At 40.4% G+C, this 18,203-nt stretch overlaps 1 protein-coding gene across 5 annotated transcripts in view; it reads left to right on the top strand.

The window, feature by feature from the left end:
* Nucleotides 1-18,203, top strand: part of AGO4 (argonaute RISC component 4) — a 50,273-nt gene that overhangs the window by 1,616 nt on the left and 30,454 nt on the right. For 3 of the 5 annotated variants that reach the window (XR_010147152.1, XM_016959078.4, XM_016959071.4), the window contains exons 2-7: nucleotides 7,649-7,814; nucleotides 13,579-13,699; nucleotides 16,027-16,208; nucleotides 16,393-16,529; nucleotides 16,640-16,774; nucleotides 17,462-17,549. Coding sequence is in view for 3 of the 5 variants with exons in the window: in XM_016959071.4 (XP_016814560.1) it covers nucleotides 7,649-7,814; nucleotides 13,579-13,699; nucleotides 16,027-16,208; nucleotides 16,393-16,529; nucleotides 16,640-16,774; nucleotides 17,462-17,549 (829 nt within the window). In the remaining 2 variants the exon portion in view is untranslated. Of the gene's footprint in view, nucleotides 1-4,470; nucleotides 4,607-7,648; nucleotides 7,815-13,578; nucleotides 13,700-16,026; nucleotides 16,209-16,392; nucleotides 16,530-16,639; nucleotides 16,775-17,461; nucleotides 17,550-18,203 lie in introns of those variants that run through there. The other 2 variants (XM_016959062.4, XR_008538933.2) reach the window with 2 other exon arrangements.

The raw sequence follows: 18,203 nt of genomic DNA, 5'->3' as shown, positions 1-18,203 counted from the left end.
TAACAAGTGTCCTGAGTATTGGGGCCTGGTGCTTCCACCTCAAAGCCCAACAGGTTTCTAATGCCTTGGCTAAGTAGCTCAGTGTTTAGGGGCTGTGGTGGAATTCACTTTAATATTCAAACTTTACCTACATAATGAACTTAGTCGTAGAGTGTTTCATCTTTTTAGTGCGTAGAAAATTCGAGTTGCCATTTGAGTTTGGAAACTTGGCACGTTTGTTTACTTAGCACTTGTTTGCATAGCTGAGTGATTAAACCCCACCCTAATTTGCTTCTTAAAGTATTGTTTAAAGGCCCTCATAATCAAATTTCATATGCCTTTTAAAAATAAATTGGCTTGCCGCATTAATATTGTTTGATAAACTTCAGTGTATTATGCCAGGTTAACTTCAGATATGTCCCCTGGCTAAAGACATGCTCAGGTCTTTAGGAATGTAACAGATTCAATCTAGTAATGTAATAGTTGTATGACCCTGGGCAAATTACTCAATTCCTTTGAACTTTCATTTTCTCGTCTATAAATTGAGGGTAATAATAATTATGTTCTGTAAGATTGTTGAGAGAATGAAATGAGAGTATATGATAAGTATGATAAGTCTTATTGTAGAGACTAGTGCCTATAGATGCTCAACAGATGTTTCTTCCCTCCCCCTAGTAATTCATAATTGAAACAACTGTTGCATTTATGATCTGATATCGAAAGAAATTGTGTAACTGTGGGCATAAACTGAATTTCATGGAAAGGATCAACCTGGTGATATTAGGCACTGCCCAGGGACTCTTTTTTTTTTTTTTTTTTGGTTTGATTTTAGCTTTTGCAGGTTTGAGGACTTAGTGGTTCACTCAGGATTGTTCAGATTGTGGAAAATTAATTCTCACTAACCACATTTATAAGACACTAATGAATAAGCCAAAATGTCACATGGATCTTTTCTGTTGTGTGGAATATTTTCCTGTCTGCTCTCTAGCAAACTCCTTTTTTGGTGTTGCAGTACCTTGGAAACCCAACTAATAAGTAGCTGCCTGCTAAGCATAGAATCAGAGCAAAGGGAGTTGATCGTCTTGTGGGATGATTCATCCAGGCTGTTTTAGAACCTAGAGAATCATCCCTGCTTCTTTGGCAGAGCACACCTGGATCTAGTGCTTTGTGCCCTCCTCACTTGAACAGTCCCTGAAGCCTTCTAGTCTTGTTCTATCCCTCCCTGCCCACCGCCTCCCTGCAACCTAGTTCAGTTTCTGCCAATACTCAGAAATATAATTAATTAGATTTCCACTTATTTTGGTAATATGTTGTTTGCAGTACTTTATAGTTTGTAAAGTGCTTTTATAACTATTAGCTCATTTGATCCTCTGGGAGGTAGGCAGGGCAGGTAGCTATCCCATTTTACAGATGAGAAAAGTGAGGTTCAGAGAGGATGAAGTGACTTCATTAGGGTTTCAAAGGGTCAAGTGGTGAAATAAAGACCTGAGTTTGGGTCATTTGACTTCTAATCTAATCATCTCCTCTTCATTAAGGCTGACTTCATCTGTTCTATGTTGTCATATCAGTTGCCCTTTCAGAGAATGCAGTTATCTGACTTTGTCACCACATTTTTGGGATACCCTGAAAATAAAACTGTGGTGGTTCATGCCTGTAATCCCAGCACTTTGGAAGGTTGAGGTGGGCGGATCATTTGCGGCCAGGAGTTCGAGACCAGCCTGGCCAGCATGGTGAAACTCCGTCTCTACTAAAAATATAAAAATTAGCTGGCTAAAAATATAAAAAGTAGCTGGGCATGGTGGCATACCTGTAGCCCTAGCTACTCTGGTGGCTGAAGTGGGAGGATGGCTTGAGCCTGGGAGGCAGAGGATGCTGTGAGCTGAGATCGCACCTCAAAAAGAAACCCTGCCTCAAAACAAAACAAAACAACAAAAAAAACCCAACCAAACCACAACAAAAAAACACCTCAGGGGCTGGGCACAGTGGCTCACGCCTGAAATCCCAGCACTCTGGGAGGCTGAGGTGGGTGGATCACCTGAGGTTAGGAGTTCAAGACCAGCCTGGCCAACGTAGTGAAACCCGTCTCTACTAAAAATATAAAAATTAGATGGGTGTGGTGGTGTGCTCCTGTAGTCTGAGGCTGCCGCAGGAGAATCGCTTGAACACAGGAGGCGGAAGTTGCAGTGAGCCGAGATTGCGCCACTGCACTCCAGCCTAGGTGACAGAGCAAGACTCCATCCAAAAAAAAAAACAAAAACAAAAAACAAAAAAAAAACAAAAACCAACCACCTCAGGGACCTTTGAGCACTAACTATGATTATAACATTTACAAATGCAATTATAATAGCTAACATTTACTGAGCGTTTACTATTGCAAGGCACTATGTTAAACGTTTTTTGTTGTTGTTGTTTTTTGAGACAGAGTCTCGCTGTGTCGCCCAGGCTGGAGTGCAGTGGCGCCATCTCGGCTCACTGCAGCCTCCACCTCCCGGGTTCAAGCAGTTCTCTGCCTCAGCCTCCCGAGTAGCTGGGATTACAGGCACCCACCACGCCTGGCTAATTTTTGTATTTTTAGTAGAGATGGGGTTTCACCATCTTGGCCAGGCTGGTCTTGAACTCCTGACCTTGTGATCCACCCGCCCCGGCCTCCCAAAGTACTGGAATTACAGGCATGAGCCACTGCACCCAGCCTTTATGTTAAACCTTGAATACACATCATCTCATGGGATAGATGCCATTATTATTACACACATGCCCATTTTATAAATGAGGAAACCGAGATGCAGAGAGGCCGAGAAACTGGCCCAACGTCATGCAATTAGGGAGTGGTGAGACCAGGATTTAAACCTAGGTAATTTGGTTCCAGAGCTTTAGCCACTGTGCTTTATTGCTTCATTAAGTAGATAGCTGGCTAAATTCAAAGAAACCAGATTTTTCCCAGCCTTCAGAGCTGTACAAATAAATTTCTGTTGTTTAGCCCAAATTAAAAAAAGAAGAAAAAAGAAATTAACTTCCAGAATGAAAAAAGTTATAATTTTCAAACTAAATCTTCTAAGCTTATTAAAAGAAATTATCACTCACCATCTAACTTTTCTCTTTGCCAAGGAAAGGAGATACAAATAATATTTACTTTTTGCCACTTCTTAATCGTTTTTCTTTCAATTCTTCTGCCTCTGCCTCTTTGACTTTCAAGTACTTCAGATAATAATACATATCACAAGATTATGAAGTATATTGGGAAGAAAAAGTGCTAGGCTAGGAGTTAGGAGATTTGGATTCTAGTTAGTATTTAAACTCAAAGTCGTATGTCCTTAAGCAAGTCATTTGATCCAAGTTTCTGTTTTCAAATTTCTATTATAAAGCTATATTTCTTACAACATTTTTTTTCTTTTTTTTTAAGACAAGTCTCATTCTGTCACCCTTGCTGGATTGCAGTGGCGTGATCTCGGCTCACTGCAACCTGCACCTCCCAGGTTCAAGCTATTCCCCTGCCTCAGTCTCCCGAGTAGCTGGAATTACAGGTGCCCACCACCACACCTAGCTAATTTTTGTATTTTTAGTAGAGACGGTGTTTCGCCATGTTTGCCAGGCTGGTCTCAAACTTCTGACCTCAGGTGATCTGCCCGCTTCAGCCTTCCAAAGTGCTGGGATTACAGGCATGAGCCACTGTGCCTGGCCTCTTACAACTTTATGAATGATACAGTGATTGCTTAAGTGTATCTTGAAATATGCAGAGTTGACTTATTTATATGATTTAATTGGGTTAATTCAGTATGTTTATCACCTCTCACATTATTTACTATTTACTTCTTACCTTGTTACCTTGTTTGTAATTGTCTTATCAATTGTATTGATAGGTCCCCTTGTACACTAGAAGTAGAACTCAACTCCAAGCAATAAGAATACTTTTAGTGGGCCGGGCGCAGTGGCTCACGCCTGTAATCCCAGCACTTTGGGAGGCCAAGGCAGGCAGATCACAAGGTCAGGAGATCAAGACCATCCTGGCTAAGATGGTGAAATCCTGTCTCTACTAAAAATACAAAAAATTAGCCGGGCATGGCAGCATGCGCCTGTAGTCCCAGCTGCTGGGGAGGCTGAGGCAGGAGAATGGCGTGAACCCGGGAGGCAGAGCTTGCCGTGAGCCAAGATCGCGCCACTGCACTCCAGCCTGGGCGACAGAGCGAGACTCCATCTCAAAAAAAAAAAAAGAATACTTTTAGTATAAATTATGTGCTTTTGCTTCATTGAAAAATAATTGTCAGCTGGGCGTGGTGGCTCATGACTGTAATCCCAGCACTTTGGGAGGCCTAGGTGGGCAGATTGCTTGACCCCAGGAGTTCAAGACCAGCCTAGGCAACATGGCAAAACCCCAAACCTTGTCTCTACCAAAAATACAAAAATTAGCTGGGGTGGTATCTCAGTTACTCTGGAGGCTGAGGTGGGAGGATCAGTTGAGTCCAGGAGGTCGAGGCTGCAGTGAGCCATGATTGACCCACTGCACTCCAGCTTGGGCAACAGAGCAAGACCCTGGCTCAAAAAAAGAAAAAAAGAAGAAGAAGAAGAGGAAGAGGAAGAAGGAAGAAAGAAGAAAGAAGGAAGATGAAGAGAGACACTTTGGGAGGGCAAGGTGGGCGGATCACAAGGTCAGGAGTTTGAGACCAGCCTGGCCAATGTAGTGAAACCCCGTCTCTACTAAAAATACAAAAAATTAGCTGGGCATGGTGGCGGGTGCCTGTAATTCCAGCTACTTGGGAGGCTGAGGCAGGAGAATCTCTTGAACCCGGGAAGCGGAGGTTGCAGTGAGCCGAGATCGCACCACTGCCCTCCAGCCTGGGCAACAGTGTGAGACTCCATCTCAAAAAAAAAAAAAGAGAGAGAAAGAGAAAGAAGAGAGAGAGAAAAAAGGAAGGAAGGAAGGAAAGAAGGAAGGACAGAAGGGAAGGAAGGAGAGAGAAAGAAAGATAATTATAATTTTTGTGTTTAGATTCTATCTGGGATTATTGATACTGTTCAGTTCAACATTTACTGAATTCTTATAACATGATGGCTGTTGCATTAGATATTGAGAAGATTAACAGGAGGTTCATTTCTTTTTTTTTTAATTTTTTTTATTATACTTTAAGTTTAGGGTACATATGCAGAATGTGCAGGTTTGTTACATATGTATACATGTGCCGTGTTGGTGTGCTGCACCCATTAACTCATCATTTACATTAGGTATATCTCCTAATGCTATCCCTCCCCCCTCCCCCTACCCCACAACAGGCCCCAGTGTGTGATGTTCCCCTTCCTGTGTCCAAGTGTTCTCATTGTTCAATTCCCATCTATGAGTGAGAACATGCGGTGTTTATAAGAGTTTGCAATCTAGTGAAGGAGACAGAGTAACTTAACAAGTGGTTTCTTATACTTGCTCTATGGGTTCCCCTGTAGAGAGAGTCTTTTGAACACAGAGGACGGATCCTCTAGTCTGGGAGAATCAGGAAAGGCTTTCCAAGGAGGTTACATCTAAACCTAATTCTGAAGGATAAGTAGAATATAGTGGGAAAATGAATAATTAATATGTAAAATGATTTTTAATACTTTAAGTGTTAGAATATGGTGATCTGTAACCATAAATATCATAAAGTATTTGCTCTAATTTTCCTAAGTGATGTTGGAACAGAACAACTTCTTTTTGTTGTTGTTTTAGACTGAGTCTCCCTCTGTCGCCCAGGCTGGAGTGCAGTGACACAATCTCAGCTCACTGCAACCTCTGCCTCCCGGGTTCAAGCGATTCTCCTGCCTCAGCCTCCTGAGTAGCTGGGATTACAGGCATCCACCACCGTGCCCGGCTAATTTTTGTATTTTTAGTAGAGAGGGTTTTACTATGCTGGCCAGGCTGGTCTCAAACTGCTGACCTCAGGTCATCTGCCTGCCTTGGCCTCCCAAAGTGCTGGGATTACAGGTGTGAGCCACCACGCCTGGCCCAGAACAACTTCTTGCTTCCAAGTTTTCTCTCCTTAGTGAAGTCTTTGTTCTCAGTGAAATGCCATTGCAGTAACAGAACCTGTTGTAACTTTCCATTGTAACCACAGCCCACTTTGCTCAGTGCCTATTCATAGCAGAAAAGATGTTCATTTTTTAGGCCAGTATCCACTTGATATTGTCATCAAAAAGGAGTAAGATTTTCTCTAAACGAGTGTCTCCCAGACTGTGCTCCACAAGATCTTTTTCTGCTGAGTATTAATAGATGTTCAAATCTTAGAGAGAGAGAGTTCTGTGGGGAAAAAAAACAGTTAGCTAAATGATGAGGTAAAATTAACCAGGTTTATTTATTACATGACTTTTTAGAGAATTTAATATGATAATATGCATTGAAATTTTAAGAGGGGAGAGAGTATGCAAGGTTTCTTTAACTTATAGAATCTTTTCTTTTTTGAAATAGTTTGGAAATTAAATTACTCTATCTACACCAGGGTTTCTCAACCTCTTTCTCAGCACTATTGATATTTTGGACTGGGTAATTCTTTGTTGTGGGGGGCTGTCTTATGCATTGTAGAATGCGTAGCTGTATCCTGGGTCCTTTCCACTAGATGCCAGCAGCAATTCTCAGGTTGTGACAACCAAAAATGTGTCCAGATATTTGCCAAATGTTTCCTGGGGAACAAATTTGCCCCGGGTTGAGAACCACTGGTCTAGACTGTACATTCTTTGAAAGAAGGGGCTCTGTCTTCGTTCTGAGTCCATAGTACAGGTTAGGCATGTTATAACTGAATAAATGAATAAATGTCTGTGGAATAAACTAGATCTTATGAGCAAGAAATCTCAGATTGTCCAGGTTCTAAAAATATCAAGTTATAAACGAGAAGGTCTAGCTTTATTGGTATTGTTTCACTATCGAAATTAGCAAATAAATTGATAAATAGAGCTGCGGTTTAATCTTCTCCTATATGTACAATTTATAATGATGCAGGCTAATTTGTGAGAGATTAATAGGTCATTTCCAACTCTGGGGGTGGTGGCTCCAGAGTTTAGAGATAGTTTTTAAAATGCATATAATTTTGTAAGTCTAGCTATAGAGCTTTACTAATGCTCATGCAAGATTTTATACTGTAGCCTATACTTGAGAGGAATTCATCATTCTAATTTTGATGTCCTTATGTTAAAAATAATAGCAACTTGGCAAAATATTTAGAAATCTAGAGAACCTTAGGTCGAAAGACACCCCAGATTCTTTATATTAGAGTACATACAGTGAATAATAAGATCTCAATAATTGTAGCCATCATCATCATCATCAAGAAGAAGAAGAAGAAATAGCACAGCAGGCCAGGTGCGGTGGCTCACGCCTGTAATCCCAGCACTTTGGGAGGCTGAGGCAGGTGGATCACGAGGTCAGGAGTTCTAGACCAGCCTGGCCAATGTGGTGAAACCCTGTCTCTACTAAAAATACAAAAATTAGCCAGGCCTGGTGGCAGGCTCCTGTAATCCCAGCTACTGGAGAGGCTGAGGCAGGAGAATCGCTTGGAACTGGAAGGCAGAGGTTGCAGTGAGCCAAGATCAAGCCACTGCACTCCACCCTGGGTGAAAGAGCGAAACTCTGTCTCAAAAAAAAAAAAAAAGAAAGAAAGAAAGAAAGAAAGAAAAAAGAAAAAAAAATAGCACAGCAAATGTCTTTCAATCTCTTTAGGACCTCCGGCTAGCCTGTTTCAGCCACCTCGTCGTCCTGGCCTTGGAACTGTTGGAAAACCAATTCGACTGTTAGCCAATCATTTTCAGGTTCAGATTCCTAAAATAGATGTGTATCACTATGATGTGGATATTAAGCCTGAAAAACGGCCTCGTAGAGTCAACAGGTAAGGATTAGAAACAGTGGTTTTCTGTATATTTAAGTGCATATAATTTATTTATGTATCATATTGTTCTCTAAATTCATCCAACATGTAGGCTTTGTTATTCTCTAAGATGATAGGTTTCTTAATAGCAGGTTTGCTGTCTCATGCTTGGTTATCCTCTGTAGGCTCTAGCAAAGTGCTGGATATATTATTAGTCAATCAGTAAACACTTATTTAATTATGAAAAAGAAAGGTCGCTCTTTCATTGACCAAGGGTAGCAAAAATTTACTAAAATAGGTGAAGACATTAGTGTCTGTGGGAAATAGAACTATCTGGAAATTCAAATTTTATTATTATATGTTGGCTTTGGACATGAGAAAGATGTATATATATATAATATCAATACAGAAGATTACTTGCAGATTTTTTCTTGGGGGAAAAGAAAGACAGAAAAGTCATCTTGGAGTACTGAGAAAACTAAGCACAGAGAGAAGCTCTAGTTATTTCTAGCATTATCTAAGAGTGGTCCTGATGAGAGGATGTAAGTATTGTGGTCTGTATAGCAGGAATTTACCTGGTGTGAAGACAGCCCTGTAGCAAATATTCTTACAGTGTGCTGAGTATACATCCACTTTTGTTTTCTCTGTTTCTATGCAGTGACATTCAGGCAATATTTGATATTAAGATTCTTGCTTTTTTAAGATTGCTCTTTGCTGTCAAGTTAAATATTTTGTGCCGCTTGATATTTTTCTCATTATGGATCAAAATTTGGCTTTCTGGTATAGTTCATTCTCATGTAAACCCATTATTGGCTATTGTGTAACTGAGATCAATAGTAGTAGAAGTGGTGGTAATGGATAACATTGATCCATCCAACGAATATTTTATTGAATGTTTATTTTGTGCCAGGTATTGCCCTGTGCTCTGGGAATTCACCATGAACAAAACAGGCAAAAGTTTCTACCTTTGAGGAGCTTATATTCTAATGGGGAAGACCAACAATAAATGAAGAAGCAAACAAAACATGTATTTTATTAGTTGGTAATAAATGCAATAAAGAAAAAGAAAATAGAGATGGAAGATAGGAAATGGGGATAGGATGAGCACTGAGATTTATATATGAATGAATATATATGTTTATATATACATATACATGCATATGTAGATATACACACACGTATGTATATGTATATATGTATGCAAATACCTAGGGAAAGTCTCACTGAAAAGTGATATTTGACCTAGAGGAGGTGAGGGATATCTGCATGAAGAGTGTCCCAGGCAAAGTCAGAAGCTTGGTGAGTTCAAGAAACAGCGGGCCGGGCGTGGTGGCTCATGCCTGTAATCCCAGCACTTTGGGAGGCTGAGGCGGGCAGATCACTTGAGGTCAGGAGTTCGAGACCAGCCTGGCCAACATGGTGAAACCCTGTCTCTATTAAAAATACAAAAATTAGCTGGGCGTAGTGGCACGTGCCTGTAATCCCAGCTACTTGGGAGGCTGAGGCAGGAGAATCACTTGAATCTGGGAGATGGAGGTTGCAGTGAGTGGAGATCATGCCGCTGCATTCCAGCCTGGGCAACAGAGGGAGACTCTGTCTCAAAAAGAAAAAAAGAAAGAAAGAAAGAAACAGCAGATAATTCTGGATTGCTGGAGCAAGTGAGTGAGTGGGGGAGAGTGATAGGAGATGAGGTTGGAGAAATTTCAGAAGGCCTCTATCATGCAGAACTTGTAGACATTCATAACACTTTGTCATTTATTCTGGTTAGGTGAGTTTTAAATACTAAACCCACAACGTGACTAAATAAATCTAAGACATGACAAACTTATATTTTTAATGGATTGCCCTGGATGCTGTGCTGAAATTAGACCCTAGCAGGTAAGGGTGAAAAGCATGGAAATTAATTAAGAGGCACTTGGAATGATTCAGGTGAAAAGTAATGGTGGTTTAGACTTGAGTAGTATAATTGATAGTGATGAGAAGTGGTCAGATCCTGCAAATATTTTCATACTAGTGTTAATAAGATTTACTGATGGATTGAACATGTGGTGTGAAAGAAAGAAATTAGTCATGATTAATTCCAGGGTTTATGTCCTGAGCTACTGGAAAAAAAGGAGTTGTCATTTATCAGATGGGGAAAACTGCAAGAGAAGCAGAAGCAGGGAGTAGCAGATCAGGAGACCTGTGCGTTTTGGACATCAGGGTTGAGATGACTATTAGACATGCTAGTGGAGATCGGCTGTGGTAGCTCGTACCTGTAATCCCAGCACTTTAGGAGGCTGAGGTGGGAGGATTGCTTGAAGCCAGGAGTTTGCAGCAAGCTTAGGCAACATGGCTAGACTCTGTCTATATTAAAAAAAACAAAAGGCCGCGCGCGGTGGCTCACATCTTTGGATGTGAGCACTTTGGGAGGCCGAGGTGGGTGGATCATGAGGTCAGAAGATTGAGACCATCCTGGCTAATATGGTGAAACCCTGTCTCTACTAATGATACAAAAATTAGCTGGTCATGGTGGTGTGTGCCTGTAGTCCCAGCTACTCGGGAGGCTGAGGCAGAAGAATCACTTGAACCCGGGAGACGGAGGTTGCAGTGAGCTGAGATCGTGCTACTGCACGTCAGCCTGTTCGACAGAGTGAGACTCTGTCTCAAAAAAAAAAAAAAAAAAAAAAATAGCACCACTGCACTCCAGCCCAGGTGACAGAGTGAGACTCTGAGTCTTAAAAAAAAAAAAAAAAAGGAGGTTGAATACAGTATTAAGGTTGGATTCAGGGAACAGTTCAAGGCTGGAGACAAACATTTGAGAATCATGAGCTTATTGATGATAAAGCCATGAGACTGGATGAGATTATGTTGAAAGTGAGTGTGTGTGGAGAAAATAAGGCTCCTACACTGGGTCTTGAAGCACTCCAATATTTAAAGATTTAACTGAAAGATTAAAGGCGATGAGGAAGTATCAGCAGGAAGATTGGCATGGAGAGACCACTGGGATAGGAGAAAACCAGGGGAGTGGTACTCTGGAGGCAAAGGAAGAAGATGTTTTAAGTTGGAAGGATGGATTATCTAATGTTCAAGGAGCATTGAATTTAGCTATATGGAGCCCACTGGAGGACGTCGATAACAGTAGTTTGGTAGAGAAAAAGCCTTACTTGAGAAAGTTCAAGGGAGAAAGGGGAAGAGGAATTACAGACAACTCCTTCAAGGGATTTTGATACAAAAGGGAGCACAGAAATAGAATGTTCAGACGGGGAGAAACTGAGATTAAGAAAGTTTAATTTTTTATTTATGTATTTTTTTTAAGATGGAGTCTCACTCTGTCACCCAGGTTGGAGTGCAGTGGTGCGATCTTGGCTCACTGAAACCTCCACCTCTGGGGTTCAACTGATTCCCTTGCCTCAGCCTCCCGAGTAGCTGGGATTACAGGCATGCACCACCATACCTGGCTAATTTTTTATTTTTAGTAGAGACGAGGTTTCACCATGTTGGTCAGGCTTGTCTCAAACTCCTGACCTCAAGTGATCTGCCTGCCTCTGCCCCTCAAAGTGCTGGGATTATAAGCATGAGCCACCCCGCCTGGCCCAAGAAAGTTTGATTTTTTTTTTTAAGATGAGAGAAATTAGAGCATATTTGTATGCTGAAGGGAATAATCCAGTAAAAAGGAAAAATTTGATGATTTAGGAGAGAAGACAATTCTTGGAATGATATCCATGAGCAGATCAGAGTACAAAGGCTTATTGTGGGACAAGCACCATTCTAAATACTCTATGTGTTTTACCTAACACTGTATAAATAAATAAATACTCTGTGTATTTGCTCAATTAAGACAACCACTTTTCAAGGGGAGTATTATTATTATTATTATCATAACTTTACATATGAAGAAACAGACAAGTGAAAGATTAAGTAACTTGTCCAAGGTCATGCAGTACTGCCACTTAATCATTGTGTGATCAGGGACAGGCCACTTGCCCATTCTGAATTTTTCTTTTTTCTTTTCTTTAATATGAGGACCATAATCATTTTCCTATTTGTTTTACGAGGTTGCTGTGAAGATTAAATGAGAATAGAGGTGAAAGTAGCTCTTTACTCTAAAACTTTTTGGTCAGAATTTAAGAATGTAAGATGAGAAATTACTCTTTTCTAGTATGAAAACGTATAGTTCTTAAGTTAGCTCTTTAAAATGGAGATTGTACGATACCACGTCTCTCCATCAATTTTTTTCAGTGGCATGATTTGGTTTGTAAACATGACTTTCCCACAGATTTCATTTGTAGTAATATAAATGTATTAGCTAGTTGTGATGTATTTTGGCTTTTAAGATATTGTTCCCACACATGAAACTCACAAACATTGCTAAGTTAAAGCACCTAACTTTTCATTGACTCTAGCATTCAAAAATCTCACAAACCCTGGTCTGTCCATATCTTAAACTCTATACACCAGTTTTTTTGCCACTGCATTTATTCCACAGCCTGCATACAGTGTGATCTGGCATATATGCAAGAACACTTAAGTAAAGTTCTGCATGCTTGATTGAGAAAAAGACTTTTATTCTAAAAACAAAGAAGCTATATTAATAATCTTTTTGGAAAGAGAATATTTTACAACATTCCCTTGTCTACACTGCTTGGAATAAGCACTTTGAAATAAGACAAGCACTTTGGAATAAGACAAGACGGTATACAGAATAATAAATCACTGGCATTAGGCAAAGGGGTTGACTTATTTGTTTGTGTATCATGGATCTTAGATTTACTGATCCTCAGATTTTTAAATTCCTGCTGATTCTCTTTCTCAAAACCAATATACTTGAATAAGGATTTTTTTTTTTTTTGACAGAGTTTTACTCTGTTGCCCAGGCTGGAGTACAGTGGAACGATCTCAGCTCACTGCAACCCCTGCCTCCTGGGTTCAAGTGATTCTCGTGCCTCAGCCCCCCAAGTACCCGGGATTACACCATGCCTGACTAAGTTTTCTATTTTTTTTAGTTGAGACTGGGTTTCACTGTGTTGGCCAGGCTAGTCTCGAACTCCTGACCTCAAGTGATCCACCTGCCTCGGCCTCCCAAAGTGCTGGAATTGCAGGCATGAGCCACCACGCCCAGCCAGGATATTGATTTGATGACAAACTTATCATCGTTCAGTGATGTACCTCCGTGTCAAACTTAGATATCCAAGATAGGTTATTCTTTTTTTTCTTGAGACAGAATTTCACTCTTGTTGCCCAGGATGGAGTGCAATGGCACGATCTTGGTTCACCACAACCTCCGCTTCCCAGGTTCAAGCGATTCTCCTGCCTCAGCCTCCTGAGTAGCTGGGATTACAGGCACGTGCCACCATGCCGGCTAATTTTGTATTTTTAGTAGAGACAGGGTTTCACTGTGTTGGTCAGGCTGGTCTCGAAATACTGACCTCAAGTGATCCACCCACCTCAGCCTCCCAAAGTGCTGGGATTACAGCCGTGAGCCACCACACCCAGCCAGGTTATTCTTATAAGGCTGTGTTTATCACAGGAGAGGATTTTGGAAAGAGGAGGTTGAGAGGATACCATAAATGTTATTCTCTCTTTTATTCCCCATTTCTGATATCATCTTACAGTTGTTTTTGTACACTTGTTGCTACCTTTCTTTAGTTAACTATTTTTTAAAGTACTCGAATCAATTGTAACCTTAACTCTTACTTTTTCCAAGTAATACTGAACCGAATTTAAATGATTAAAGTATGATGATGCTTTTCTTACTGTTCACCATTTCTGAAAGCTAACTGCCATTATCTCCATTACTGTGAAGGGAGGTAGTAGATACAATGGTGCGGCACTTCAAGATGCAAATATTTGGTGATCGGCAGCCTGGGTATGATGGCAAAAGAAACATGTACACAGCACATCCACTACCAATTGGACGGGATAGGGTAAGTGTTAAGAGCAAGAAATACTTAGTTCATTTAGTAGTAATTATACATGACAAAAATATTTCCTTTTCTTCCCAACACACGCAAAAAACATAAATGTTTGAGGTGATGATATCCTAATTAACCTGATTTCATTATTACACATTGCATACAGATATCAAAATATCACATGTACCCCAAAAGTATGTACAACTGTCATATATCAATTTTTAAAAATCTGTATGTGAGCAGAAAGAAAAGTTTCTGTAATAACACATCAATTCTTAGAAATTTTTTTTTTTTTTTTTGAGATGGGATCTCGCTCTGTCACCCAGGCTGGAATGCAGTGGTTTGGTCTCCACTCACTGAAACCTCTGCCTCCCAGATTCAAGTGATTCTCCTGCCCCAGCCTTCTGAGTAGCTGGGATTACAGGCATGTGCCACCACACCTGGCTAATTTTTATTTTATTTTTTTCCTTGAGAGACGGAGCCTTGCTCTGTTGCCCAGGCTGGAGTGCAGTGGCGCGATCTTGGCGCAGTGCAACTTCCACTTCCTGGGTTCAAGCGATTCTCCTGCCTCAGCTTCCCAAGTATCTGGGACTATAGGCGTGTGCCACCACGCCCAGATCATTGTTGTATTTTATTAGTAGAAATGGGGGTTTCACTATATGTTGGCCAGGCTGGTCTCGAACTCCTGACCTCAGGTGATCCACCCGCCTCAGCCTCCCAAAGTGCTGGGATTACAGGCATGAGCCACTGCGCCTGGCCTTAATTTTTATTATTATTATTATTATTTTTTTTTTTTAGTACAGATGGGGTTTCACCGTGTTGGACAGGCTGGTGTCAAACTCCTGACCCCAGGTGATCCACCATCTCAGCCTCCCAAAGTGCTGGGATTACAGGCATGAGCCACCACGCCCAGCGAGAGTTGTTTTTTATAGTGATGATAGATTTGTTATTCTGTCCATATTCTCTTGTCTTAGTTAACTGATAATTGAAAATGAGATGAGCATTAGGATTGAGGTTGATTATGTCATCTTTACGTAATTTCTCACATTAACCATGTACTTTAACAAAGTACTACCTGAATCTGAACAACAGGGTTTTATAAATTATAGAAAACTATATAATACTCACTTATGAAAATAGATTATAATAGCACAATACTTTTTTAAACATTTATTTTTTTTAAATTAGAAAAGTACTGTGTGAACATATGCTCATAATAAATTTATCCAGACAATCTAGAAATGCTGTGATTTACTGCCTCCACCACTTATCTGCACCCTCACTACCATTTTCCTTTCCAAAGGAAACTACTATAGTAGTTTGGTATGTATCTTTTTAGATATGTTATGTATATTAGCTGCTATTTATACATATGTTGATGTGTATTCTTATTGTTTTGCATGTCACTCTATGATTTGCTTTTCATTTAACAATATGCCTGAAAGATCTTTCCATTTCTATACATTTATATCTACCTTATTTTTTTTTTCAAATTTAAGTTTTTATTGTTGTAAAATAATATATAACATAAAATTTACTATTTTTGGCTGGGTGTAGTGCTTCACCCAGCCAAAAATCCCAGTGCTGTGGGAGATCGAGGTGGGAGAATTGCTTGAGGCCAGTAGTTTGAGACCAGCCTGAGCAACACAGGGAGACCCATCTCTACAAAAAAAAAATTTCTAATTAGCCAGGCATGGTGGTGTGCACTTGTAATTCCAGCTACTTGGGAGGCTAAAGTGGGAGGATCCCTTGAGCCCAGGACTTTGAGGCTACAATAACTTATTATTGCACCACTGCACTCCAGCTTGGATGACAGAGCAGGACCCTGTCTCAAAAAAAAATTATGATTTTATGTTACAGTTTAATGGCATTATGTACGTTCACATTGTTGTGCATCCATCATCACTATCCATTTTCAGAACTTTTTCATCATTCCAAATGAAAACTCTGTACCTATTAAACAATAATTCCCCATACCCTACTGTCCCTGGTCCCTGAGAACCGCTATTCTACTTTCTGTCTCTTTAAATTTGACTATTCAATGTACTTCATAGAAATAGAATCATGAAATATTTGCCTTTTTGTATCTGGCTTGTTTCATTTAGCATAATGTTTTCAACCGTCATCCATGTTATAACATCTACCTTATTTTTTCACTATTGTATAATGTTACATATTAAATTATACCCCTACTCATGGACACTAAGTTGTTTCCAATGTTACGCAATTGTAAAAAAAAGTTAAATATCCTTATGCATGTATCATACTGCATATTCTTGGGATCTTTCCCACAGCCATTGTAAACATTTGTGTTTGTATTCATGTATTTTTTTCCTTAGGTTGATATGGAGGTGACTCTTCCAGGCGAGGGTAAAGACCAAACATTTAAAGTGTCTGTTCAGTGGGTGTCAGTTGTGAGCCTTCAGTTGCTTTTAGAAGCTTTGGCTGGGCACTTGAATGAAGTCCCAGATGACTCAGTACAAGCACTTGATGTTATCACAAGACACCTTCCCTCCATGAGGTTAGTACCTTGGTTTGGATTATTTCCTACAAATGTCAGACTTTTTTGGTAGGTTGTACTGGAGCCATTGAAAAATTTCTGCATAAGTCATAGTTCAAATTTGATTTCAGCTCCCAGAGTTGAGAGTGAAATGAAGGACCTTTCACATGTTTAATGTGACACATGCAAACTCTTATTTCTTCAGGTACACCCCAGTGGGCCGTTCCTTTTTCTCACCCCCGGAAGGTTACTACCACCCTCTGGGAGGGGGCAGGGAGGTCTGGTTTGGTTTTCATCAGTCTGTGAGACCTGCCATGTGGAATATGATGCTCAACATTGATGGTAGGATGGAACTCTCTTTATCCAATAACTCTTTGGGCTGGTTTTTGTTTGTTTGTTTGTTTTGGCCCTTCCCTTTTCCCTGAAGTGAAGTATCCTTCTCTGTTTGTTAGTATCTGCAACTGCTTTCTACCGGGCTCAGCCTATCATTGAGTTCATGTGTGAGGTTTTAGACATTCAGAACATCAATGAACAGACCAAACCTCTAACAGACTCCCAGCGTGTCAAATTTACCAAAGAAATCAGAGGTAAGTGTTTGCATTAATGTAGTCTTGGAGAAGCAGCTCAGCATGCTGCACGTTGCCTGTGCTCTGGAGTCACACAGACCTGGGCTTCGGTCTCAGGCTAACCACTTCTATCAATGGGACCTTGGTCAAGTTCCTTAACCACTGTGAACCTTAGTGTATTCATCTCTAAGGTAAAGATAATAATATATACCTTGTAGAGTTGTTGTGAGAATTAAATGCAATTAGGCTTATAAAGCTTTCTAGCATAGTACCTGTCACATATCAGGCACTCAGTAAATGCTACGCTTACCCACTTAAGAACTTCCATTTTAATAAAATAAGATAAATTCATTTATTATCCTTCTGGGATTTCTTTTCTTCTTGTTATTAGTTAGCTTCCCTCACTAGAATATAAACTTCACGAAAGCTGTCTCCAGACCTGAAAATAAGCATCAGAACATAGTTGATGCTTAATAAATACTTATTGGATGAAATAATAAACTAAAGGAGATTGAGCATCTTAGGTCATCTGAGTTCTAATTTATTCTGCTTAACTCAGGTTTTTTGCCTATAACGATGAAATTGTCCCCATATTCTTGCAATTTTTATCCTGTACAATGTCATGACATTTTGAAGACAACATTTGAATCTGTTTTTGCCACTGTGATTTTAATTAACTGATGTTTTGCCTTTTAAAAAAAATTTCAGGTCTCAAAGTTGAGGTGACCCACTGTGGACAGATGAAACGAAAATACCGAGTTTGTAATGTGACTAGACGGCCAGCCAGTCATCAAACGTATGTTAACCACATCTAAAGTAATACAATTACATTTTTAGTAACAGAGAGAGCTACTATAATTGTTTTAAGAAACTGGTTATTGGCCGGGCACAGTGGCTCACACCTGTAATCCCAGCACTTTGAGAGGCCGAGGTAGGTGGATCATGAGGTCAGGAGTTCAAGACCAGCCTGGCCAAGATGGTGAAACCCCATCTCTACTAAAAATACAAGAAAATTAGCTGGGCGTGGTGGCGGGCACCTGTAACACCAGGTACTCGGGAGGCTGAGGCAGAGAATTGTTTGAACCTGGGAGGTGGAGGTTACAGTGAGCCGAGGTCACACCACTGCACTCCAGCCTGGGCAACAGAGCAAGACCCTGTCTCAAAAAAAATTAATAAATAAAAAGAAATTGGTTATCTTGGCCGGGCATGGTGGCTCACACCTGTTATCCCAGCACTTTGGGAGGCCGAGCCAGGCAGATCACTTGAAGTCAGGCGTTCGAGACCAGCCTGGCCAACATAGTGAAACCCCATCTCTACTAAAAACTATAAAAATTAGCCAGGCTTAGTGGCAGGCGCTTGTAATCCCAGCTGCTTGGGAGGTTGAGGCAGGAGAATCGCTTGAACCCAGGAGGCAGAGTTTGCAGTGAGCCAAGATCACACCTTGTACTCC

This window comes from Pan troglodytes, chromosome 1 (genome assembly GCF_028858775.2).
Source record: "Pan troglodytes isolate AG18354 chromosome 1, NHGRI_mPanTro3-v2.0_pri, whole genome shotgun sequence".
NCBI lineage: Eukaryota > Metazoa > Chordata > Mammalia > Primates > Hominidae > Pan > Pan troglodytes.
This window is presented reverse-complemented; position numbering and strand designations above follow the sequence as displayed.